Genomic DNA, 24,868 nt, shown 5'->3' on the forward strand with positions numbered 1-24,868 from the left:
CCCACATAACNAAAAAAAAAAAAAAAAGGTACCACCACTTCTCCAATGTAGACTTTCACTTCGTTAGAACATGTTGTTTTAGATTTTTATAGACAACGTAGGTAGTACCTGCGTAACTAACTTTAGTTTAACAGATTCCAATTTTCGTCATTCATAGGTATAAAGAAGAATTTCGTGCCATAAATTGTTAACTTCCTAAGGGCTGATTTTGATTTAAAAGTTATCCGACGATTGAAAAATTAGCCCTAATTTAAACTAATTTAATAAACTGTTTGTATTTCCAGATAAGAAGACTGCTAAGCTGTTAGCATCAATGGTGCAGTAGGTACCTACCAACTCATCATTTCACGAAGAAGATAAATGGGTACCTACTGCTACTCCCATATTACCTATAAGGTGTTGTTTCGTTATGTTACTCTCATAACAGTAATAAACAAACAAACCTAGTGCTTAGTAATGTCATTTCTCTTCCTTCCTATAAGTATAACTGGTATAACAAAGAATCAAAAACAAATATCAAATCAAATCAAAAAAATCAAATCTAATATCAAAACATTGTCTCTATTATGTCGACCAGTAAGGGCCAACGGGAGCGTGTGCCCTGTTCCCAGGGCAGGGAATACAGGCAGGTATACTTCATTGGTTGTCCTAATATAGAGACCGAACTTAATAGGAATTTTATAGCTCTTTTTAACTCCACAATGAATACGCAAGAGTTCTGAAATGAATAGGCTGTTTTATTATGCTGGTAGCTCAGTTGGTCAGTATTTCGGTAGCTCAGTAGCTCGGTGGCTCAGTGGTCCTGCGTTTCAGCGTGCAGGGTGTAGTAGAGGCCGCGGCGGGTCGAAACGTGAGGCGCGCGTGCGAGCCGCGTCTATTACCTCTTAGGCTCTTAAAAACACCAAATAATTTGACAAATATCAAAACATTGGGTGGCTACTCGCTATCACGTCCAGCAGTAGTGGCCAACGGGCAGATTTCTATAACCTTGTCCCCAGAGATATTTAAATCACTGGTTGTCCTAGAAGTGCCAAAGAGACATACCGAAATTGGTAGGTTATAAAATTAATTCCACAATGAAAACGCGGGAGTTCTGAAATGAATGTTGTTTTATTTTAGATCTCTAAGTAGCTCGGTTGGTCGGTCAGTAGCTCAGTGGGTCGGTGGCTCAGTGGTCCTGCGCTTCAGCGTGCACGCTGTAGTAGAGGCCGCGGCGAGCCATGAGGCGCGCGTGCGAGCCGCGTCTATTACCTCTTAGGCTCTTAAACACCAAATAATTCGACAAATATCAAAACATTGGGTCGCTATCACGTCCAGCAGTAGGTACCTAGTGGCCAACGGGAAGATTTCTATAACGTTGTCCCCAGAGATATTTAAATCACTCGTTGTCCTAGAAGTGCCAAAGAGACATACCAAAATTGGTAGGTTATAAAATAAACTCTACAATGAAAACGCGAGAGTTCTGAAATGAATGTTGTTTTATTTTAGATCTCTAGGTAGCTCGGTTGGTCGGTCAGTAGCTCAGTGGGTCGGTGGCTCAGTGGTCCTGCGCTTCAGCGTGCAGGCTGTAGTAGAGGCCGCGGCGAGCCATGAGGCGCGCGTGCGAGCCGCTCTCGGCCACGCGGCCGCGAGCCAAAGCGCATACGAGCGCCGCGCGCCGCACCGTGCTCAGCCGATGCGCGATCGTCACGCACGTGCGCCCGGCGCTCGCCGCGTCAAGTGCCTCTTGCACGATCTGTGTATGAAGAAGTACTGTTATCTAGCTTTAACAATTGTATCTTAAAATAAATTTTAAAACTTTAAACAATCGTCATTTTAGCCGGCGTTTACCCGTGGTCCCCACAACATGTCCCCCTGGTGGGTCCACGGGTAATTTTTTTTACCCGTTGTCCCACCGTTCTGAACAGTGTTTGCCAGTGGATCTACGGGTAATTTATTTTAACCATGGTCCCACCGCACTAAGTGGCAAACATTGCATGACACCTACGTCTGGGATGAAATATCAAACGCCGAGAAGGATATGAGTGACTTTAACCCACATGTGTGATGTGAAGATAGTATAAATAAAGATATTATAGTGCCGTACCTACCTATAATTATTTTCTATATTAATTATAGATTTTTTTATAATATTATAGATACCTAGGCTAGGTGACAAGCAATGTTTGCCACTTAGTGCGGTGGGACCATGGTTAAAATAAATTACCCGTAGACCCACTGGCAAACACTGTTCAGAACGGTGGGACAACGGGTAAAAAAAATTACCCGTGGACCCACCAGGGGGACATGTTGGGGGTACCACGGGTAAACGCCGATTTCAGCCACAGAACGTCCATTGCTGAACATAGGCCTCCCCCAAATGATTTCCAGATTGATTGGTTAGTAGTGGCCTGCATACAGCGCCTTCCTGTCACCTTAATGTGGAATGTGGAAAAAGTAAATTGATCTGGTGGAAATTAAATCCACGAACTTTCGCTTGCCAAGCTACTGCATCTGAGCTGTCTCCACAGCGGAAAAACCATCCTCTAAAACCAAATGTAAGACTTGGCCTACACTCCCTACCCTGACCAGACGGGTTGGGCAGACTTATGTCTGATATGTCCCCATATTTTTCTTTAAGTCGCCTCTTATTATGACATCCAAGGGAAAAACGGAGGGGTCCTGTTCTCTGCCGGAACCCCTGGGCTAAGTATGTTTATTAGGGTCATCAATAGCTTACATTGTATGCAAATGATTGGGACTACCTTCTCACTCTCGCTGTCTAGAGCGCTGGTCGCCTCATCGAGCAGCAGTATCTTGGGGCGTCGTATCAACGCCCTGGCGATCGCCACCCTTTGCTTCTGTCCCCCTGATAGCTGGGTGCCTTTTGAGCCGATGTTAGTGTCGTAGCCCTAAAATTAACATGCACTCTACAGAAAAGTATAGGTATTTATTGACATGCAAAGGCGACTAAAACATTGCTAATATTGCTATGAAGCAACATGCAAAAGCAGCTAAAGCATTGCCAGGAACTGTAGCTTGCGTGGGAGATCATAAAAATAATTAGTTTTCCAGTTTCCACCAAAGCACCAAATAGGCAGGTTACTCGATCTTTGGATAAGCTACTACACTTCTGTAGATCTTTTTTGTATTACAGCGATTGACAGAGAGGTTTGTGTGGAACTTCCATTTGAGCGTTAAAAAGAAATATCATGCTAATAACTACTTTTTTTCAATACCTGTGGCAAGGACACAATGAAGCTGTGTATATTCGCCTGCTTAGCTGCGTCAACGATTTCGTGCTGCGCGGGCGTTCTCGAGTTGTCGCCGTACGCAATGTTCTCTGCTATGGAGCGGTCGAAGAGGACCGGCTCTTGGGAAACTAATCCGAGGCTCGCTCGAACTTCGTCTACGCGTAGGTTCGGGAGGGAGACTCCATCTAAAGCCTAAATAATTGGAAATAGATATAACACAGATTGGTCCTATTAGAGAAGATTCAACATGACTGCCGCTTTTCTTGTTTCTCCTCGCTGCAATAGAATCTAAGAAAAAGATCTGTATTTAAAGTACCTAGGCAATGCAATAGTGCAATACTGCATTCTAAATAATAAAATAATAGTGTTCTTTGAAGGTGGGACAAGGAAAAGCGAATTTATATTAATAACCTCCCCTAAATGTCGCGTTATTGTCGGTTTACCACAGAATCGATACGTCACAAAAAAAAGTAATGTATAAATTTCGTCATTATTACTTTCCATATACTAAGTAATTTTAAAGTGTGACGAATCGACTTTGTGGCGAATCGACAGTAACCCTTTCTGTCAATGAGGCGAGGGGGAGGCCACAAATAACATAAATGCTTTTTAACTAGCTTTTCATGAAAATAAATATTTTATTATTTATTTATTATTTATTAACTTACAACCACTCCTGCATCCGGGTCATAGAAGCGCTGCAACAGTTGCACAACGGTGCTCTTGCCGCAGCCGCTTCTGCCCACTATGGCAACAGTTGTCCCGCGTTCCACCTATTAAATATGTAGTTATTGCTAGTATAATACGACAACAATATAATCTATGTAAATCTGATAGGTCTGCTCTGCTTTGTCCAGCAGAGGACGTCGATGCGAGGTTACGCTGTATGTAGAGTAGAATATCAATAGAACAAACGATGGCACGTCAAGCTAAGTGACTGTTCTTTATTTTAACTTTGTTCTGTGGCATCTTATGTCGATGTTAGGGGAATGTAATGGATCGATCTTAGTGAAAAGGGACTAAGTACCTACTCTCCTAAAGACTTGATCTTAGCAGAGAGATCAATATAGAATTAGAAGCCCGTCCTGGAAATAGTGCTTCCCACTCGTACCTCTTGGAGCCAAAGCCTTAATTCCACTTAGGTACATTTTAGTGCGGTATGTAATTTAAGCAGTTATGTGGTTAGGTACTTACCTACCAACAATACATTGCTTCCTTACTTTTATTAATCAAACAATCACGTAACTGCTTTTATTTCTTGTTAACAGCCTTATCAGCTAGCAGTTACATGTAACAAGCCGGCTTGTTTTGAAAACCTGAGTGTAAGTAGGTAAGAAGTACCTACCAGGCCACCAACGGTGATAAGTCAATTTACTTACATGTAAATCCAGTCCTCGTAGTACTCTCACGTTAGGTCTGGTAGGATATTTGAACTCTACTCCTTTGAAACTAGCCTCTCCAGTCGCTTTCTGTAAAAAAAACATGGTCATCATGGCTCAATAAATGACTATTGTAAAAAATCTCCAAGTGTATCAAACTTCAGGGGAAGATTCAAAGAGACAAAGGGTCTATTTATCCGTAAGGGTTCCGAACTCAAACACACAATAACACTCTAAGTAATGGTGGATCGAAGTCAGTCCACTTCTTAAGAATTTCTACAATAATTCCGGGTGAAGTTCGGTTCCATCCTCGGTCTGTGATCATCACTTTCCATTAGATATGCCAAGAGCTTCCTCTTTGTGAATAAAAAAAGGTTTTAATCAAAGTAAAAAAACAGATCTAACAAAATCAGTGATAGCGGGCGCAGCAGGATCCGCAATCTTCGACTCCGTGTTGAGGAACTGTATGATCCTGGAGGCGGCGTCGATCCCGCGCTGGAAGTCTGGCGCGAATGTGAACGCGTTTTGCGCCTGGCCCGACGCCATTTGCAACGATTGTGTTGTACTGATGAACAAAATGACAAAATTGATCCAGAGTTGGTGCCGGCTATTTTTCAATCTTAACTAAACTTATACAATAAGAAGTTTTTCAATCTTTTGCCATTGTGACGTTGCGAGTAAGGCCCTTTTCACATGTCTTTAGTATGGTACGTAGCTTTCACATGCACCAGCGTAATTAATCCGGCATGCCCATATACTTCACCACCGGGTACCCGGCGCCGGTTAGCCGGCAACCGGGACATGTGAAAAGGGCCTTACGATGAGCCGAAGAGGCAGTTATTGGGGGAGGTGTATGTCCAACTGTGCATGATGATGATCTCAGCGCTAAGGCCGGGTGCAGCAATGCGATATACCTACTCCGAAACTATTCACTGCAGTAGAATGCTAAAGGCTGATGCTGCTGATGATTATGAATATCTACTTCGGTCCATAGTAGTTTACATGAGAATTCGTTCGCAAGCGACCCCATCAGACACTATGAGGTGCCCGCCGTAGGTCAGCGCCGTACATTATAATCAAAAAATCAAAATCAAAAAATATTTATTCAGTTTAGACCACAAGTGGCACTTATGAACGTCAATAGAAAATAATAAAAAAAGAAAAAGGTAGCCCTTATGGGGCACTTTACATGTCTCCTTATCTTTTGGGCCCTACCAGAACTTATACATGCCTATTTCCAGATGCTAGATGCTGTTACTGGTGATGATGATTATGATGATGATCATGAACATCTACTTCAGTCCATGGAGTAGCTTACATAAGAATGTGTTCGCAAGCAACCCCATCAGACACGATGAGGTGCCCGCCGTAGGTCAGCGCCGCAGCGTTGACGAAGTTGAACATGGACCGCGACAGGCCGGCCACAAGCCCGCGACAGTGCGCCGAACGCCGCGCGGGTGCTAAGGCCGGCTGCAGCAATGCGACGTACTCCGAAATTATCCGCTGCTCTCGCCCTAAGGACGCCACGGTCCGAACGTTTGACACCGCCTCGATTGCTATCTAAAGAAGAAGATCATTATGATTATGTAGAGCAGCGGTTCCCGAAAGGTGGTCCGCGGAACCCTGGGGTTCCGTGGAAAGGCCGCAAGGGTTCCGTAAAAAATATTATCCCACGTTTCTTGACCGACGTTGTTCGCGCGCACTGACTTGTTTACGCACAAGGGAGGGGCAGGGCGTGCGGGCGGAGTAGTACGGGGGTTCCGCTAGAAAAAGTATAATCAATTAGGGTTCTGTGCAAAAAAAATTGGGAAACCCTGATGGCCTCTACCATGTTTGGGATTTTTACCACACCAATAATTCCGACACAACTCTTTCAAAAACATTTCATTCTAGCTCTGAAAAATTGGATGTAAAATTCTATTTTTAATCAATTATGATTATGCCCCATTGAAATACAAAATGTAGGTACGGCAGAGTCACGTCTAGGCAGCTTATTTGACTAGGATGTCCGCTGCACAGTGCACACTTCTAAAATCACTATGAGTGTGTTCCGAATAATAGCAATGCGTGTGGAGTACAATTTGCAACTCGTATTGCTATTTCGGAACACACTTTTTTTTAGCTTTTTTGACGTCTACTATTGGTGAAAAAGAGTTTGTCTCATTGACTTCCACCAACAAACATGAACGGAAAAGACCATAAAAATAAATTTGAATCTTAACTATGAAAAATGACACGAAATATAATAAATATCAATGTTATACCATAGTGCTGCTTTCAAGGGTCTTCACGTGACCTATGGCCTCTTCTCCCGTAGCCTTCCCCTGGTAATAGATGACCACAGAGATGATGGGCAGGAACGAGAGAGCCACCAGCCCGACCCGCCATTCGAACAGCATGGCCAGTACCACCGCCAGCCCTATGGAGCCCACGCCTTGAAGGCATACTCCGATGCGCTGGCCAGTTGCCTGGTGGGTAAACAGCCTGTTGTTTTAGTCACTCTTCGTACGAGTACCTAACTAAAGAGGAGAATTCGCCGAAACGAACTACATTGTTATTTTTTTAGCTACATTGATATTGCAGGAAAAACTTTGGAAATGGAAACCCATCTCAAAAGAAAATTAAATTGATACTCTCTAGTAAAAGCTGGCTGATAATACAAAGTAATATTCGCGTCAGTTTTCACTTTAAAATCACTTCACCGAATGAAATAACTCAATAACACTGGAGCGAAGCGATTATGGAATTAATAAGCTGTTTAAGTTTGGAGGGCATTTAATTTTTTTTTCCGTTTAGGTAGTCGCCATAGTTAAAACAATTTCTGCCTAATTTGGGGTAAAACAAATTATCATGTTCAATGACGTTGTCTCTATCACAAATTCTAGTAAAGCTATCTATGATTACTAACTCCCTGCACATAAGCCGCCTCGCCCGAGAGCCGGGCACACAGCGCGCCCGTGGAGTTGGTTCTCTCGTCAAAGTACGCCACGTGCTGCCTTAACATGTGCTCAAACATGCGGACGCGCAGCCTCTCTGTCAGATACGCGCCCGCCACCCCAAATGTGGTTGACTGGAATGTTACGGAACCAAAGTTAAGGTCCTTTAGGCCAGGTTACCACCAAAACGAAGAAGAGAGGAATGAATAACCAATCCGATTTCGACATTTCCACAACACCTCTGTGCTCAGCTTCAGGTCGCTCCTCTCTCCGCTTCGATGGAAACCGGGCCTTATACATTGCGACTTTTTGCAGCGATACAAAAAAAGCCGCGCGCAACTGTATTGCGATTGTATCGCTGTTAATAAAGATTTGAAGCGATTGTATCAATCGTTACTGGATTGATACTGGATCGCTTTTGGATCGATCCAAAAAGTCGAAGTGTATAAAAGGGTCTACTCCGCAAGTTGTCAAGTTGAGATGCAGAACTTCTTTTTAGCAAGATGGAATTAAGTAAAATTTTACTCACTTCAACCAAGTTTGAAACTCCCATTACTATTCCTATAATAATGCAAACAATGGCTACTCCATTAACTTTTTCCATCAATTGGCTAGGTTCGGGATTGGACATTGCCTGTAAAGGAATAACATTTTTAAAGCCAGAGTCAACAGGGGGTTAGATTCTCTAGAAGGAAGAATCAATTAACTGATAGAATAGTAACATTTAATAAATAACGAGACTGCATAACAATAAATAAGGAGCTTATATCCCGTTATTAAAAGATTAGTGTCATAAAACCCTACAAAGTTAAATTCACAGATTCTTACTCCAAAAAGATCTCCAAAGACCACAATGAACAAAGGCATTGAGAAGCCGATGATGATGGAGGAGACGCTTCCGAGGGTGATGGACTTCCACTCCGGAGCATTGAGGCGGACTACGCGCCAAAATGACAGTTTAGGTGCCTCAGCCTTTTTGTCCTCTTCTAATAACTAAAATATTGTTCAATATCATCAGTGAATCCTTAACTAATCAAAATATCCACGTGTAAATCCTTTTAATAAGGAATAAACAATACTAACATCTGGTATTGATGCATCTTCTAAACTCTGCTCAGAAATAATTGATTCTTCGCGAACAGGAAGAGTATCTACGGACAAAACAGCATCTCTCATTGAACCTTGACAGTAGATACCTACTATACTATGACTACTGTTGGGGATTCACACAGGTTGGAAGGGCAATAGTCTCTATCAAAATTCATCCAATTTAATTTAAAATCGATCGCCCACGGAACCGAATGATGGAATCAAAAAATTTACCTTCGGTACCGCCAAGTTCGTGTCGCTCTTGTAAAGCGACCATCTCGCTGTAATGACCTTTCATCGCCATCAGTTCTTCGTGGCTTCCCTTTTCAACCACCTGACCTTCCTTCATCACGTATATGACGTTCGCGTTTCGAATCGTTGACAGTCTGTGCGCTACTATTATGGTTGTTCTGCCTTCAGCTGCCTGAGAATAAAGTGTCTTTTTTACAACCTTTATCATTTCTTATGGTACCTGCTGCGGTTGTAATAAGATAAAGCAGAATAGAAGAATCTGTATTACCAAAAACTAAGTCATCTTTCCTCGACCATTCTTCATTCTTCAACTCTTAGCTTCTTTTTTATCTATTCTTAACTAGCTTTCCGCCCGCGGCTTCGCCCGCGTGGAATTTTGTCTGTCACAGAAAAACTTTATCGCGCGCGTCCCTGTTTCAAAAACCGGGATAAAAACTATCCTATGTTCTTTACCGGGACTCAAACTATCTCTATGCCAAATTTCATCAAAATCGGTTGCGAGGTTTAAGCGGGAAAGCGTAACAGACAGACAGACAGACAGACAGACAGACAGAGTTACTTTCGCATTTATAATATTAGTTGGGATACTAACCTTATCAAGAGCCTTCTGCACTTTTGCTTCTGAAGAAGTATCCAGAGCGCTGGTGGCTTCATCCAGAAGGAGTATCTTCGGATTCCGGATCAGTGCGCGCGCTATTGCTATTCGTTGTTTTTGACCCCCAGAAAGGGATGCACCTCTTTCACCAACGAGTGTGTCATAACCCTAAAGAAGAACACCTTTCCTTATTGATTATTGATTTTAGTGACAAGCCTACCATACCAGTAATCGGAATCTGATTAATCAATATTTTGAGGAATAGGAATATTTGAATTGAATGTGCCAAAACTGCCAACACATTACCTTGGGCAGGTTCATTATAAACGCGTGCGCATACGCCTGCCTCGCCACTATTTCGATTTCGTCGTCAGTAGCGCTCTCCCGCCCATAGCGGATATTTTCACGTACAGTGGAGTTGAACAGAACAGGCTCCTGACCTACGAGGCCAATCTGCCTTCGTAACCACTGCACTGACAACTTACGCACATCATTCCCATCAATAGACACCTGCAAAATTATTGTAGATCTTTAAAACGAATGTTTGCCCAATACCTAAAAATACCGGTTATGGTAACTCACGCTGCCGTCGATGACGTCATAGTAGCGAGATATGAGCTGAATGATGGTAGATTTCCCGCACCCGGAGTGGCCCACCAGAGCTACCGATTGTCCTCGAGATACGCTCAAATTCACACCCCTCAACACCTTATAAAAATAACCATTTCAGATTACTTTTTTAAATATTTGAAGATATAGAAATACTTAAGTAGGTACTAACGGGCACTTCAGGGCGAGATGGATAGTGGAACACCACATTATTCAACTCCACATTTCCTTCGACCTGGTCCAGTGTGATCCCACTTTGTTGAAGAGGATTAATTGTGGGAACATTGTCCAAAAGCCGAAATATTTGCGCACCCGCTCCGCGAGCTGATCCAAACGTAGACATCAAAGATCCCACCATTCCAAAGTTTCCTAGCGCCGTCATTATCCCGAAAAACACCTAAATAAAAAGAGCTTTTGGAATTTTCCGATTAATGATTTTCCGTTTTTTATTGCTGCTTACCGGACGCTTATTTACTTACGGAAAACATGACATCAGCATTGTAATTTTTCGGATCGTTAATGACTAGGTATATGCCAAAGTAGAAAGACAATGCGTACGAACAGAATACACAGAAAAATAACAATCCCATCGAAAGGCCAGTGAAGAACTCTGTAAAAAAATGGATTTTATGTTCTAGGATTTACTGGTATGTAAAATGGTGCAAATAAACTAACTGATAAGACAAACAGCAAGAAGTACCATGGACCTTTCTTGATGTTGATGCGGCGAGCCTCTGCGAGAGGCTGACGGTAGCGCTCGAGCTCTTTCTTCTGGCCACTGAATGCGTAAACAGTGCGAATCGATCCCAATACTTCTTCCGCTACTGCACTAGCTCGCCCTGTCTCCATCGCTTCTTTTTTGCCGAGACGATTGCCTATCTGACCAAGATAATTGTTTTTTAGTATCACAACATGAAGAAAACAAAATCAATTCATTTCTTTTTTCAGGTAGGTATTCAATGTCAAATGCTAAAAAGTCTGTTTAGCTGTTTGTGTGAGTACCTACGCCACGAAGCAGACGTAGAAAGAGAGACGAAGGGACGAAAGTCTACAACTACCTACAAGATTAGCCAAACGGACTTCTTGAGATGGAAGGTCTTACAATGTGGTAACTGAGGAGGCTTAGGATTTTATTTTTAACATTATAGGCTCCAATTGGCGTTAACGGGGAATAGTGGAATAAGCCGTAGCTAGTAGATTCCCACGATATGACGTCGTACTGTGTAACAATGCCATGTCGTAGCACGACGCGACGTCGTATCGTTTTATGTGTACGAGGACTGAGTTATAATTATGGCCTCATTTCATTTTTAAGCCATAGAAAAGCCGATCACTTTGGAAATGGTTAGAAGCTAGGTTGATCAGATACCGACCAGAGCCAGAGGGACCCCAACTGGTTTTTAGTGGGTAAGTCTTGTCCTTCAGGCGAGGAGAGCCCCACATATCTCATTGGCTCCCCCGGGCCCGGGCTGGTGAGTATGCAGGTTCATGCATTTTCCAGTCGAAAGAAAAAGGTTAATCAGATACGCACCATGCCAGTAAGGCCCACCAGTAAGAAGGTAACGGGTGTCGTGGTGAGGCACAGCAGAGCCAGCTTCCAGCCCTTGAGCATGGACATCACCACGCAACCCACGGCTATGGTGAAACTGTACGCGAAGGCGGCCACCTTATCACCTATACCCTCTTCGACTTTGATCACGTCACTGATGAAAATGGAAACTAATTAACCATTCTTAATTAGGTATAGTTAATATGTAGAGTTTTTGAGATGCAGCTCCAGGTTCATTTAGTTTTAAGCGTCGTGGTTACCTTTAGGGGATTTCGTTGCGTTTCAAGTTAATTAAAATACAGTAAGTGCTAAACAGCAAAGGCTGAAACACCAACAATTTCATACAAAATATTATGGTCTTAGTTACTAACTCAGCCATTTTTGACGAAAAATCGCCAGTTTGATACAAATCAAAATATGCAAAATCTTGATTCAACGCAGACTTCAAATATTCTTGCCTCAATTTAAAAATCTAGAATAAAAAAATATTTTAATTAGACACGAGAATACAACAATAATATTAATGACACACGATTTTACTCCGTAAAAGTTATGTTCATATTATGAAAACTAAGGACGCCTGCATATTTTCAATATATGAATACAACAGAATTTGAAAAAAATGTCATGAACCTGATTTAATGCCGTGATTTTCATGAGCGCTGTTCCCAGATATCCACCCAGGAATAAAACGACTCCCACGCAGGAATAATGGACGCCAAAGGCGTGCATGGACCGTAGAAACTCTTCATCATCCTGCGTGCCAGCCTGAGCTAACTTGGAGTAGGATATCATGGTCTGGAACACGTTGGCTACGAGAGTTATAGCATACGGGAGGGTAATCCCCGCGATTATAGTAGCTAATAAAGCCAAAGCTATCAGTAGCATGTCCCATTTTGTGGCAAATCTGTACTGAAATGAGATGAGAATTTAAACCTAATTATATAGAGAAATCTACATTCACTATTTTTGCATATCAACTTCCAGTTTATTACTTTTTCAAGTAAAAATATTTCAAGATAACCTTACCAGAGTAAAGTAAGATATATTGGGTGCTGTCTTATCTGATTTATTATCCGTGGTATTGCTGTAAAAATATTTAGTTAAAACACAGGACAACTCAATAATTTTCGAGATAAAGAATAGCCTGTGCATAAGCCCTAAAGTACCTGTAAACTTCATTTTTTATTTTGCCAAGGCGGCGTACCATTTTACTACTTGGTAAACAAAATACTGATATAACATAAAAGGTATTGCGTTACATATCGCACTTATTAAGTGTAGAGGAAGGTGTCTGTTTATTATGTAAAGTGTTTTTATAAATAAACCCAACTTATCGTCAGTTTCACGCTGTGGTTTCACGTCACGACACTTTGACACCTCTGACATGAACATAATGCCATAGATTCGAGTTGATTACTCGTCTAAAACCAAAAGGAGTTTCATCTATACTTATAATAAATCTGTAGAGAGGTCAATTTCTGTACATGAAATATATTTTCAAAAAAAAACATACGGGTCGAATTGAGAACCTCCTCCTTTTTTGAAGTCGGTTGATAACTATCAGTGGGTGATTAGTGATCGATACTGATGCCAAAAATGCAATCAGTAAATTTTTTGTCTGTCTGTACTCTGTCTGTCTGTCTGTCTGTATGTTCCTTATAGAAACAAAAACTACTCGACGGATTTTAACAAAACTTGCTACAATTATTCTTCATACTCCTGGGCAGGTTATAGGATACTTAGGAATTCCCACGGGAACGGGCATTAGCGGGAAAATCCTTTTGTATGAAAAATCTAAACCGATTAAGTTAGACGCTTGAAATTTGGCAAGCAGGTACCTTAGTAAACTTAAAGCTTAGTTATAACAGGATATTGCAAAATTCCTACGGGAACGGGAATTAGCGAGAAAAAACATTTGTATGAAAAAATCTAAGCCACGTAAGATAGACGCTTGAAATTTGGCATGCAGGTACCTTAGTAAATTTAAAGCTTAGTTACAACAGGATATTGCAAAATTCTCAAGGGAACGGGAGTTAGCGGGAAAAAACATTTGTATGAAAAAATCTAAACCGCGTAAGATAGATGAAGGGGGTAAAACGGGATCCACGCGTACGAAGTCGCGGGCGGCCGCTAGTACTACATAATATTCAATTTTTAAAGCAAGTGTGTGTTATTATAATTTCTAAATAAATTAAAATATCCTTGGACATTTCCACTACGCTTCTAGTCCCAAACTAAGCAAAGCTTGTACTATGGGTACTAGACAACGGATATAAACATACTCACTTAAATACTTTTTTAATGAAAAGAATGGGACTGTTATTAATTACATAGCTATTGTAGTTATAGTAAACTAAACGTTTTACGTTAGTAATGTAGAGATTTCCATATTTATTTCAATACCTCGAGAAAGTTGGTGATTTGGCCATCTTCGCGTCTGATTTACATTTTAAACTTCCCGCGTTGTTTAACTTATTGATAAGAGAGAAGACACTTGAGTATTGTCTGAATCAGTATAGAAAAGCCGATCGTTGAATCAACATGGTGGTGGCAAAGAAATACACGGTTGTGACTCCATTTGTCGGGGAACCCAAGGAAAGTGATTTTCAAATCGTTGAAGAAGAATTACCAGCTTTACAAGAAAACGGTAAGTTGAAACAAGAAAATGTATGAAATTAAACTAAATAAACGCTCAAATGTTAGGTATATTTATGCGTTAATTTTAGTTTTTTTAAGAAAATAAACACATTCTGACAAAAACAATAATAAACAATTGTTTGAAGTGTTAACTAAGTACCTACCTACACGTTAAAATTAACTGCAATAAAAAAACGTTTTTGAGTAAAATTCCGCTTTCTTTCTTTATCTAAGCTGATTTTTATCTGCGCTGATAGGCAGGTAATCTATGTAGAGTCACTTATCTTACAAGAGTTATTTGAAAAGACAAAAACTATTTCACTTTGGGTTACTTACGTTAAGTTTTAACAAAAAAGTTTATAAATAACCTAAAAATTACGATCAGAACAGAACAATGATTAACATAAATTACCATTCATATTCAAAATTCAATAAGTCGTCCTAGTTTATTTTTTAACTTGATCTTGTTTGTCTGGAACTGGAACGAATGTAGGTACCTAGATTTTTTTCCACATTGAAGACCCAATGGGGAAAAGTTTACCTTATGTTATTCATATTCTGTAATATAGTCCAGTCATATAAGCTTAAATTAGGTAAGAATCTCGGAATTCGAGATACCCAGCTGTAAGTCTGTAAATACTTGTATTGACACCCTAAAAGTTGTCTCAAAACATATGGTAGGGTGTAAGCAACTATTAAATTTTAAGGTCAAAGGTCACAAAAATCGGCTTTTTGCGCTTTTTTTGGAAATATCTCATTTCCTATGGGTTTTTTGCTATTTGTATTTATTATCAATATTGTAGAATACAAAATTCTCTGCAAATTATGTTCAAAAAAATTTTTTATACGGTGAACCGTTTTCGAGATAGAGGGCGGCCGCTAGTACTTATAATAAAACTGTAGAGAGGTCAATTCTATACATGAAATATATTTTCAAAATAACTATCAGGGGGTGATTAGTGATCGATACTGATGCCAAAAATGCAATCAGTAAAATTTTTGTCTGTCCGTCTTTATGTTCCTTATAGAAACAAAAACTACTCGACGGATTTTAACTAAACTTGGTACAATTATTCTTCATACACCTGGGCAGGTTATAGTATACTTAGGAATTCCCACGGTAACAGAAATTAGCGGGAAAATCCTTTTGTATGAAAAATCTAAACGCTTATCGGAAGTTAGACGCTTGAAATTTGGCATGTAGGTACCTTAGTAAACTTAAAGCTTAGTTACAACAAGGAATTCCCGAAATCCCCACGGGAATTAGCGGGAAAATCCTTTTGTATGAAAAATCTAAACCGCTTAAGTTGACCTGAAGTGATGCAGTGACGCGCGCTCTCCGCCCTCTATCTCGAAAACGGTTCATCGTATAAAAAAAAATTAAACAAAATTTGTAGAGAATTTAGTATTCTACAATATTGATAATAAATACAAATAGCAAAAAACCCATAGGAAATGAGATATTTCAAAAAAAAGCGCAAAAAAACGATTTTTGTGACCGTTGACCTTGAAATGGCAATGCCAGATTTTGTACGGAAGGTGGCGTCTTTTTTTTTTCGCGCGGCCATCGACCAAACTTTGTTTTTTGATTACACCATAGTGTAATAAACCAAACTTACTATGGCATGTATACCTCTAAACTCAGTCTGAACTGAGTTACGAGCATTAGAAGTTTGATGATTTTCATACTAGATTTGCTTTTTGCGCGCAAGTTTTGTAAGAAATTGCAACAAAATATTGCGCTATTTTTTTATTGCGCTGATTCTGCTGCATACTGATAATGGATGACATTGTTTGTTTACACATACAATGTCACTATTTTGTTGCAATTTCTTACAAAACCTGCGCGCAAAAAGCAAATCTAGTTTTGCGCGCAAGTTTTGTAAGAAATTGCAACAAAATATTGCGCTATTTTTTTATTGCGCTGATTCTGCTGCATACTGATAATGGATGACATTGTTTGTTTACACATACAATGTCACTATTTTGTTGCAATTTCTTACAAAACCTGCGCGCAAAAAGCAAATCTAGTATGAAAATCATCAAACTTCTAATGCTCGTAACTCAGTTCAGACTGAGTTAAGAGGTATACATGTCATAGTAAGTTTGGTTTATTATACTATTTTGTAATAAAAAAACAAGGTTTGGTCGATGGCCGCGCGAAAAAAAAAAGACGCCAATTTCCGGCATTGTCTTTTAATAGTTGCTTACACCTTATACACGTATTTACAGACTTACAGCTGGGTATCTCGAATTCCGAGGTGAACTTACTATAATGACTGGACTAATATTACAGTTTACAAAGTAAATAATGAATTCTACCTTAATTATTATTTACTTTACTTATTTTACATACCTACAATAAAATTATTTCCAGAATTTCTAGCAGAAGCAGCATACTTCAGCGTTGACCCCTATCAAAGAGTAAAACTCGGCGCTATTTACCCATGTGACATGATCGGAGGTCAAGTAGCGAAGTAAGTTGGTATCCAGCAGGATAAGCATAATGGCCTCATTTTTTTAAATTATTAGTAATTTGTAATTACACAAATTATTACTAATAGTCCCGTTAGCCCCTCGTACTGAACTAAATTGTTGATTGAATTGCTTGTATCACGAGTGAACTCACCACAATAGTCGAGCGGCGGCGGGGACCGAACCCGCGTTCCACGGATCACGAGTCGGCCAGTCCGACCCCTTCACACCGTTCGGCTATCGTGGCTTCATTGGAATTTGGATCTAAAATTTTGATTTGTAACGAATCAAAACGTAAAAGACAATAAGTAAGTATAAACCTAACTTTTTTCTTTCAGAGTAACAGAGAGCAGAAACCCTGATTATCCCGTTGGTGCTTGGGTCATGGGACATTTTGGCTGGCGAACACACACCGTCGTGAACCCGGAAAACTCGAAATTTTCTAACCAAAAGCCTTATCTGTACCGCTTACCCGATTTTGGAGAATTACCCGTGTCTTTGGGACTCGGCGTTTGTGGAAGAGTTGGGTAGTAATGTTTTAATTATTAAATTATTTAAGACATTCTAATACGCTAAACAAAATAACAAATAGTCCACCGCTGGGCATAATTCTAAAAATTCAAAACTACTACATCAATAAATACAATCGCTTTCATCTACGATTATTGCGTTAAATTCTATTTCGGATTTTGAGCTAAGTCATAAGTACATTACAAAATACAAATACTTACAACAATATGATCTAAGCTACGCTACGTTACTCGACATTTTCTGACATTTACAGAAATACTGCATACTTCGGCCTTACCTCAATCTGTAATCCCAAGGCAGGAGAGACCCTCGCCATTTCAGGAGCTGCCGGCGCTGTGGGCTTACATGTGGGACAAATTGCAAAAATATTAGGTAAAAAGAAAAACCTAAAAACTTGAAATGAGAAAAGAACTGTTTTTTTTATTGCAGATTAAAACGAGGTCGAGTTAACTGCGCACCTGGCAGACGTGACGTCACATCGATGTCGCAGGCAAATTGTATGATTCCGCATTTTACAAACGGCGTCGTCCGTCAGTTCACAAACGTTCGCTGCTCTATGAAATGCCGAAGGCAAATGTAAATTGCCTGGGCACTTTATAATATGCCAAAACATTTGATAGCCAATTCAATTGCTGTTTACAAAATGCCGCGGCAAATTGAAGTATTTAGTTCTTTTTCTTACCACGCGAGGCGCTGCTAATTAAAACAAGAAAAATGGCGTCGAGTCGTGGTGTTGTGATACAGAAAACAGTGCAAATTCTACATATTAAAAGGACTTTTCACATAAAAAGACATTGATTATACTTAGTGAATTAAAAATATTTTACGATTCATAAATAGGAGCAGTGAAAAAGCTATGGAAAAATGAAATAGTTTTTGAGGTTATCCGGCACGTAAAAAACGCTAAGGTGACTATGGAATCTGGTGCTCGGACTAGTGGTGGACTGCTGCGGAATATTATTGGTTTAAAAAATATTGTGTTGTCTTCTAGACTTCTTCTAGGTATAATTAAAATGTAAGAATTAAAGGACTGACTATCGAAACTCATTTTATGTCATAGGTTTATGTAGGTACCTACCTATAGGTACGTACGTCAATAGTTTAATTAAATTAGTTTAGTGTTGTTTTTATCACGAAAATATTTTAATTACTTTAGGAGTAGCTAGTATTTTAGGTTTGTCTTATCTGAATAGATACCTACCTGATTTCTAAAATTAAGTCTGATTTGTCCAACATGTGTTTTATGATGGTCACCCTATTGCAACAATCATAGTCGAAATTTTATCAATTGAACGAGTCGCCAATTTGCCTTCGGCATTTCATAGAACAGCGAGCGTTTGTAAACTGACGACGCCGTTTGTAAAATGCGGAATCATACAATTTGCCTGCGACATCGACACTGGTACGCGCGGGGCGAATGCGAGGTGTGCGGGTGAGTGCGAGGGAGTCGCATTCCAACGAGGTGCGCAGTTAACTTGATCGGGTTGTATTGTATCTACTTATTAAAAGTACCTTAATGAAAAAGGGCTACTATAAAGTCGATGATTATTTAAAAGATAAAAATGTTTGGGATACTTTACTGCCTAGCTCGCATAAATATTTATAACTTTGTACATTTTAAAGCATGTAAACCTTTGAAAAAGAGGCTGACAATAGTGACTGAGTTTCTTGCGCTGCTTCTTCTCAGCACTGGCCCATTTATTGTCCTGAAGCAGTGGTAGGGTTAATACTGGGACGTGTAAAAGTGCTTTTTTTAAGCCTATTTACAGAAATAAATGAGTTTTATGAGTTTTTTATTTTCGGATTTTATTTTGAGGCAGGATCTTAATTTTAGAGAAATACTTAAGTATTCATAAAACTGTAATTCTGATTCCAGGTTGTCGCGTGGTTGGCTTCGCTGGGTCAGACGAGAAATGCGAATGGCTTGTGAAAGAGCTTGGATTTGACGCGGCCAGTAATTACAAAACTGATAATATTCAACAATTCCTAAAAGAAAACGCTCCTAATGGCGTAGACTGTTACTTCGACAATGTTGGTGGGGAAATCAGTAGTATGGTCCTGTCCCAAATGAACAACTACGGGAGAGTGGCCGTTTGCGGGGCTATTGCTAGTTACAATGAAACTGATCCAGAAAAACGAAAAGGTAAACTTATAAAACATTTATACCTGATCACTATAAACAAGATAATTTTCGCCAAAAAGAGTAGGTATTTAAAAAATTGGTTCTGTTTCAGCAACTATAATACAGCCATTCGTTGTCGGCAAACAATTAAAAATAGAAGGATTTCAAGTCAACAGATTTGCTGATCAAACAATGGAAGGAATTAAACAAAATCTGCAGTGGGTTAAAGAGGGCAAGCTAAAATACCGAGAACACACCTATGATGGCTTTGAAGCAGCAGTTGAAGCTTTCCTTGGATTATTTACAGGGATGAATACAGGAAAGAGTCTCGTCAAAGTGTCATAAAAACATTTTTATTAAGCTATCTTAATGATTATAATAAATATAATATATACATATAACATTATTAAAGCATATTCAATACAACACCACACCTTATTAAACCTTAATCACCTGCGTTTGCGTCGCTTAGGAGCAGGTTGGTTCGAATTTTTTTGGTCATATTTATTTATGAACAACTCTTCATAAATTAAACTATTAGCATCAGGACTTAAAAACTTTGACAGCTCTTGGTAAAGTTGTTTTTTGTATGATTCTTCCTTACACGATGTCTGTGTGGCAGTTGATTTACGAGGCTGAGATTTTTGGTTTACACACTTTTGTAACTCAGCAATTTTTTTAGAGTTTTGATCTATTTTATCTATTAAAATATTTTCCATACGCTGCATTCTGGCTTCTATGAATTTCATAGTATATTCATGTCTATCTGGCAATTCAGCTTCTTTTGAGAGGTAGGAACCAATATTTTGTTTGGAACTAACTTTTTCTTTCAACTCCTTTCTCTTTGGACTATCTGCAACGTTTTCAGCATTTTTATCGTGTTCATCTAGTTTTTCTAAACATGTTTCTATTATATCACGCAACTTTTTATTAAAATTTCTCTTCTTTTCTATAGCAGCAACCCTCTCAGGTGAAATTTTATTTTTTATTGCAGGTGGTTTGGGAATTATTTCTCTTATTTTCATGCCTTTTTTATTTTGTACTTTTAAAGGCCTTGATTTATTATCTACCACTATATTTTTAAATTCATCAACTTTCTTTGGGATTACTTCAGTGGTACTAATTGTTTGTTGTGTATTATTTGTAATATCTGGTTGTAAATAACTTATTTTTTCTTTTTTGATTGGTATTACCAGGGATACTGGAACAGGTTCCAGTTTATCACTTATTTTGATAGGGCCTGTGATTTTTTTGTCACATAGTATCTTGATTTTAGGTTTTTTAGTTTTATTTGAATTTTTTTCCTGATTTCGAATTTCTTGTTGCTGTACTTCTGTGCTATTATTTATAATACAATTGTCTTTAATGTCGTACTTTTCTTCAAAGTTATCTACTGGGTCATATGGATTTCTGTAACCCGAGGGACCTTTCAAAACTAACATATTTTCATGAAATTGAGTAGATGTTTCAGGATACTGAATTTCTGAGGGTTGTTGAATGTGGCCATAATTATTTTCAGAAGTCATTGTATGGTCTTCCTTTTGTGGCCATTTTAAGTTTAAATCGGTTGGCTGTTCAATAACTACATTAGTGAATGTATTAAAGTTGTTCATATTGGCTATCATATTATTATTCTCTTGGTTTAAAAGTAATTCATTCAAATCTTGATTTAAAGGAATATTGTTATAGGTTTCCTGATTCGTAATAACATTAACTGACCCTTGATTATCAAGCAAATTTTTAAATTCATTATTTGAAATGGTAAATACATCAGTGACAGGCTTCTTGCCTTTATTTGACCTTTTGCTACGAGTTGAAACTCTTGTTATTTGCTCTGAAACCTCATTTGTTGTACTAATGTCAGGTAGCGTTGCATTTTCAAATTCTGATATTTTTGTGTTCAGTTCTATATTGCTTTCAGTGGGCAGAGTATTAAAAGTATTTTCAATGTATTCCTCTTTCAGTGTATCATAAGTATTTTGACTACTTTTAGTCTCCGATTTAAGTTCATTAGTGACAACTTTATTGTTCCATATTGTTTCATTCAATGACTGCTTTTCCCAGGTATCACCATTGGTGAGAAAATCTGCGTAAATAATTGAGGACTTACTTTTATTAACATACTTGTTTGGAACATTCTCACTATCGTTTAGTATAAGAGAGTACACATTAACAGCAGCATTAGCTTCCATTGTTGATTGCTCATCTGAAGTGTTACTAGAGTCACAGTAAGGCCCATCTTCCGTAGGTATGGCATAATGAGTCAGTCGTTCTTTCTGAAATTAATTAAAACATTGTGTAAAGAAAATGTTATCATCAAATCACAATAAGCATAAGCTTATTCTCCCAGTTTAAATACTTTATGAGTCTTTGTTTTTATAAGTGCCACTTGTGTCTAAACTGAATAAATATTTTTTGATTTTGATTTTTTTTTATTTTGCTTTAAAAAATATTGTTTCTTACACAACTTATTAATTTAGGACAATATTATGCAGAATCATCAGAGATAAACTACATTTAGATATTTATTTTACATATGTAAGTATATTAAACTCTATCAATTGTTAAATGTCTAATAGCTATTTATAAGGCAAAACTGATTGATTACCTAATACCACAGAATAATAATAAGTACTACGTACAGAAGTTTTCAAATCAAATCAAATCAAATATATTTATTTTGCGAACATGGGTAAATGTAGGTATTACAAGTATTTTAGTATCTCCATCTTCCACCTTTTGGCATGCAAAATTATAAATCAAACTTATCAAATTTCATTTACATAAAAAATAATTTTCACTTAAATAATGTCAGATCAATCGCAGTCATATTATAATTGAATAAACAAACTAACTTTTACTTCGCAAAGGTATTTAAAAAAATGTATGCTCACAATGTCATTAACAATATGGTGTAATTTAGCCTGTCTGCAGAGTCAAGCACCATTTTGTTGACAAACGTCAGTGACCGGCACTGCGCCGAAGCTATAGGGCTGACTTCGGTAAAATGATGTGACGTGAGGTGCCAAACTGCGGAAAATGGCGGAGGAAATACATGATTTAGCATGAATTATCATGAATAATATTAACTACTTATTTACCTCTCAGTGTCTTGAGGCAACTTAAAAAAGTACATTCTGTGTTTTTATTATTACTTATTTAGGCAGTTAAATACTGCACAGTATTTAGTACACTATTTTCTTTATTTTCTTCCATCATACACATGAATACGCGTGCATGAGTCAATGTTCGCTCGTATGTGAGGCCTTGTCGAATAGTATCCTGTAGGTGGGCCATCGTGCGTGTTTTGTTTTCGATGTAAACTCGCGGAGATAAACAGGCCTGCTGATACTAATACCCAAGTCAAAATTTGGATTGGTAATGATATGAAGTTTAAACAATAACATATTGCTTTTGGCAACCTCTAAAGGAATCTTAGCAACATTTGGTCTATTTATACAATTGCTTAGGATACATAGTTAAATTCAGGTTAAAACTTACCAGATAATTCATAAAACATTCATCTTTGAAGTGATGCTGGCAAACAATTCTGTTCCTTAACTGAGACACTTTTAGGTTGAGAAATTCAAATTTTTGCGCGTTGACCAGCCATTGGTGACATCTCTTTTTGTCATACACAGGATAATGAAACATATGAACGTCTTTGGTACCAGACCTCACGCTACAGTTGCGATATGTGCATTTGGATCCTCCCATGATTGTGAAGCTGAAAGCACAAACAAAAATTCATCAACATTTACCCACCTGAATTCCAATTCTCCCAAGTCTCCCAAGTGCTCCCAAAGAACATAAAAAGGTTGATTATAAAGTTCATAAATTAAAGATATTTGTCAAACAGTTTGGAGTAAGTTCCTCTAAATTGATTTCCTATTTTTACCAATCTAAAAAACTTGTTATGAAGCAACCTTAGTACTTTAAACCGTCTTTAATATTGTTTAGTTTCTAAAAAGTAATAAAATGCAGCTTTTATTGAATAGAATAATGAAACAGGAAGAAAGGACAAAAAGAAAGAAAAAACTAACCTCTTCCAAACAAAGTTTTTCTACTACACACAGATGTTATTATTATTTTGTCTCAATTTATTGTTCTCATAGAGTGCTAGATAGCAATAATTTATTTTTTCACGGATTCATTATTAAATAATTACACACATCAAGCAACAATCAACTCAAGCCAAGCAACCACAGACTACAGAGTTAATGTCAATAATGTCAAGCTGTGTGTCAATGTCATTAATGTCAAAGTCAAGCAACCACAAACCACAGATTTTTTTTGTGTTCCTTTGCAGGAAAAGGCATTACGTTAAACAGTTTTTATTTTACGTTATTGCTTTCAGTCTTTATTTTGCTGACCATAAACTTGTAAAAAAGCGTTTCAAAAATGACCTTTAGTTTCAGTAAAAATACTTCTTGAGATAACTTTAAAACCGATGTTACACCGTTTCATGTGCTTAGTACACTCAATTGTTATAATAATAATTAATCCTTTAGTTAGTTAAGTAAGTACAGTATATTCGACTAGTGATTACACAACCGCGCTGAACTGAACACGATACTTCACTTTCCCGCCAAGAAGTTTAATGACATTTCGCCGAAATAATGCTCCTCTCCGTTTATCCACTGCGAGATTAAACAAAACGCGCAAAGTTAAAATTATGCAATAATGAATGGCCCCTTACCGGCAAAATAATAACATTATAATATATGCATCTCGGATCACGTGCTGCTTATCAGGTAAGCAAAGCAATGAACATTACCTAATAATAATTAAGTGTCTTAGAAAGATGCTCTGTAAACTTTAAGGCACCTAGATACTGAATAAGTAGACTTATTTTCAATTTGCAGTGCCACAGCTACCGATCTTAGAACTCTAGTTTAGTCTCGACGACCTTTCACCTTTCACATGGCTAACTTTATGAGGCTCGACTTACTCTATGCTGGTATCCATTGGCGTATTTAATAAATAATCTACGACCCGCGGGTCATATCCGGCCCGCCACTGCCATCAATCCGGCCCGCGACAGCTTAAGACTATGCTTATTTTTGCTTAGGCTTCCCAAGCTTCCAAGGCTTCAGTTTGGAGACTCCTGAGCTAGAGTAAGCCTAAGCGCAGACCATCGATTTTTCGTCGGCCGGTAGTTAAGTCGGGCAGTTGATCAGTATGGGCATGTATGGAAGTGCGCACACTTTGGTTTGGCCGATTCTTCATACAATTTAAAATAGGGCACAACTATCGGCCAACTAAAAATCGATGGTTTGCGCCTAGTCTAAGGGCACAAGACCATTCTGGGCTCTGGGATGGGCCGTGCCCATTTTATTATTTTGATCTTTTAAAAGATACATTTTCAAAAAGAAACTTATTCTGAATTGAGATTTTTAGCTTTAAGTAGAAGATTGCTCATCTTAAAGCTACAATCTCAATCAAGGCCGGGCAGTAA

General features: G+C 38.5%; 4 protein-coding genes across 4 annotated transcripts; 1 reads left to right on the top strand and 3 right to left on the bottom strand.

Annotated features, from left to right (window-relative positions):
* Positions 1 to 535: 535 nt before the first annotated feature.
* Positions 536 to 11,774, bottom strand: LOC114353788 (multidrug resistance protein 1A-like). Its single transcript, XM_028305898.1, has 20 exons — positions 11,625 to 11,774; positions 10,801 to 10,972; positions 10,573 to 10,703; positions 10,266 to 10,490; positions 10,067 to 10,192; positions 9,791 to 9,994; positions 9,482 to 9,652; positions 8,872 to 9,061; positions 8,632 to 8,699; positions 8,377 to 8,541; positions 8,078 to 8,182; positions 7,521 to 7,682; positions 6,877 to 7,080; positions 5,931 to 6,172; positions 5,018 to 5,177; positions 4,613 to 4,702; positions 3,902 to 4,006; positions 3,219 to 3,425; positions 2,745 to 2,891; positions 536 to 1,735 (listed from the first exon to the last, which is right to left on the bottom strand). The coding sequence occupies exons 1-20, from the start codon at positions 11,709 to 11,711 to the stop codon at positions 1,538 to 1,540; spliced, it is 3,159 nt and encodes a 1,052-aa protein (XP_028161699.1). The 5' UTR covers positions 11,712 to 11,774; the 3' UTR covers positions 536 to 1,537.
* Positions 11,775 to 11,890: 116 nt separating this feature from the next.
* On the bottom strand, positions 11,891 to 13,038 carry LOC114353789 (multidrug resistance protein pgp-3-like). Its single transcript, XM_028305899.1, has 2 exons — positions 12,276 to 13,038; positions 11,891 to 12,114 (listed from the first exon to the last, which is right to left on the bottom strand). The coding sequence occupies exons 1-2, from the start codon at positions 12,528 to 12,530 to the stop codon at positions 11,905 to 11,907; spliced, it is 465 nt and encodes a 154-aa protein (XP_028161700.1). The 5' UTR covers positions 12,531 to 13,038; the 3' UTR covers positions 11,891 to 11,904.
* Positions 13,039 to 14,146: 1,108 nt separating this feature from the next.
* Positions 14,147 to 21,835, top strand: LOC114353792 (prostaglandin reductase 1). Its single transcript, XM_028305901.1, has 6 exons — positions 14,147 to 14,292; positions 16,660 to 16,759; positions 17,096 to 17,284; positions 17,542 to 17,660; positions 19,165 to 19,431; positions 19,523 to 21,835. The coding sequence occupies exons 1-6, from the start codon at positions 14,187 to 14,189 to the stop codon at positions 19,753 to 19,755; spliced, it is 1,014 nt and encodes a 337-aa protein (XP_028161702.1). The 5' UTR covers positions 14,147 to 14,186; the 3' UTR covers positions 19,756 to 21,835.
* On the bottom strand, positions 19,827 to 23,634 carry LOC114353791 (homeobox protein 12). Its single transcript, XM_028305900.1, has 3 exons — positions 23,454 to 23,634; positions 22,912 to 23,137; positions 19,827 to 21,686 (listed from the first exon to the last, which is right to left on the bottom strand). The coding sequence occupies exons 2-3, from the start codon at positions 23,125 to 23,127 to the stop codon at positions 19,860 to 19,862; spliced, it is 2,043 nt and encodes a 680-aa protein (XP_028161701.1). The 5' UTR covers positions 23,128 to 23,137; positions 23,454 to 23,634; the 3' UTR covers positions 19,827 to 19,859.
* Between the last annotated feature and the right edge of the window lie 1,234 nt (positions 23,635 to 24,868).

The sequence above is a fragment of the Ostrinia furnacalis genome, unplaced genomic scaffold (genome assembly GCF_004193835.3).
Source record: "Ostrinia furnacalis isolate ACB-3 unplaced genomic scaffold, ASM419383v2 OfSCF1808, whole genome shotgun sequence".
In the NCBI taxonomy this organism is placed as follows: domain Eukaryota; kingdom Metazoa; phylum Arthropoda; class Insecta; order Lepidoptera; family Crambidae; genus Ostrinia; species Ostrinia furnacalis.

What these genes read in the sequence shown, in the direction of transcription:
- LOC114353788 (XM_028305898.1), bottom strand. Translation starts at nt 11,711, where the DNA reads ATGTCCATGCTCAAGGGCTGGAAGCTGGCTCTGCTGTGCCTCACCACG. An exon ending in TTATAATGAACCTGCCCAAG is followed by an intron (nt 9,653 to 9,790) that starts GTAATGTGTTGG and finishes GTTCTTCTTTAG; the next exon opens with GGTTATGACACACTCGTTGG. An exon ending in CCCTTGAAAGCAGCACTATG is followed by an intron (nt 6,173 to 6,876) that starts GTATAACATTGA and finishes CTTCTTCTTTAG; the next exon opens with ATAGCAATCGAGGCGGTGTC.
- LOC114353789 (XM_028305899.1), bottom strand. Translation starts at nt 12,530, where the DNA reads ATGCTACTGATAGCTTTGGCTTTATTAGCTACTATAATCGCGGGGATT. An exon ending in AAATCACGGCATTAAATCAG is followed by an intron (nt 12,115 to 12,275) that starts GTTCATGACATT and finishes TTTTTATTCTAG; the next exon opens with ATTTTTAAATTGAGGCAAGA.
- LOC114353792 (XM_028305901.1), top strand. Translation starts at nt 14,187, where the DNA reads ATGGTGGTGGCAAAGAAATACACGGTTGTGACTCCATTTGTCGGGGAA. An exon ending in GGCGTTTGTGGAAGAGTTGG is followed by an intron (nt 17,285 to 17,541) that starts GTAGTAATGTTT and finishes TGACATTTACAG; the next exon opens with AAATACTGCATACTTCGGCC. An exon ending in ACAAATTGCAAAAATATTAG is followed by an intron (nt 17,661 to 19,164) that starts GTAAAAAGAAAA and finishes TTCTGATTCCAG; the next exon opens with GTTGTCGCGTGGTTGGCTTC.
- LOC114353791 (XM_028305900.1), bottom strand. Translation starts at nt 23,127, where the DNA reads ATGGGAGGATCCAAATGCACATATCGCAACTGTAGCGTGAGGTCTGGT. An exon ending in AATGTTTTATGAATTATCTG is followed by an intron (nt 21,687 to 22,911) that starts GTAAGTTTTAAC and finishes AATTAATTTCAG; the next exon opens with AAAGAACGACTGACTCATTA.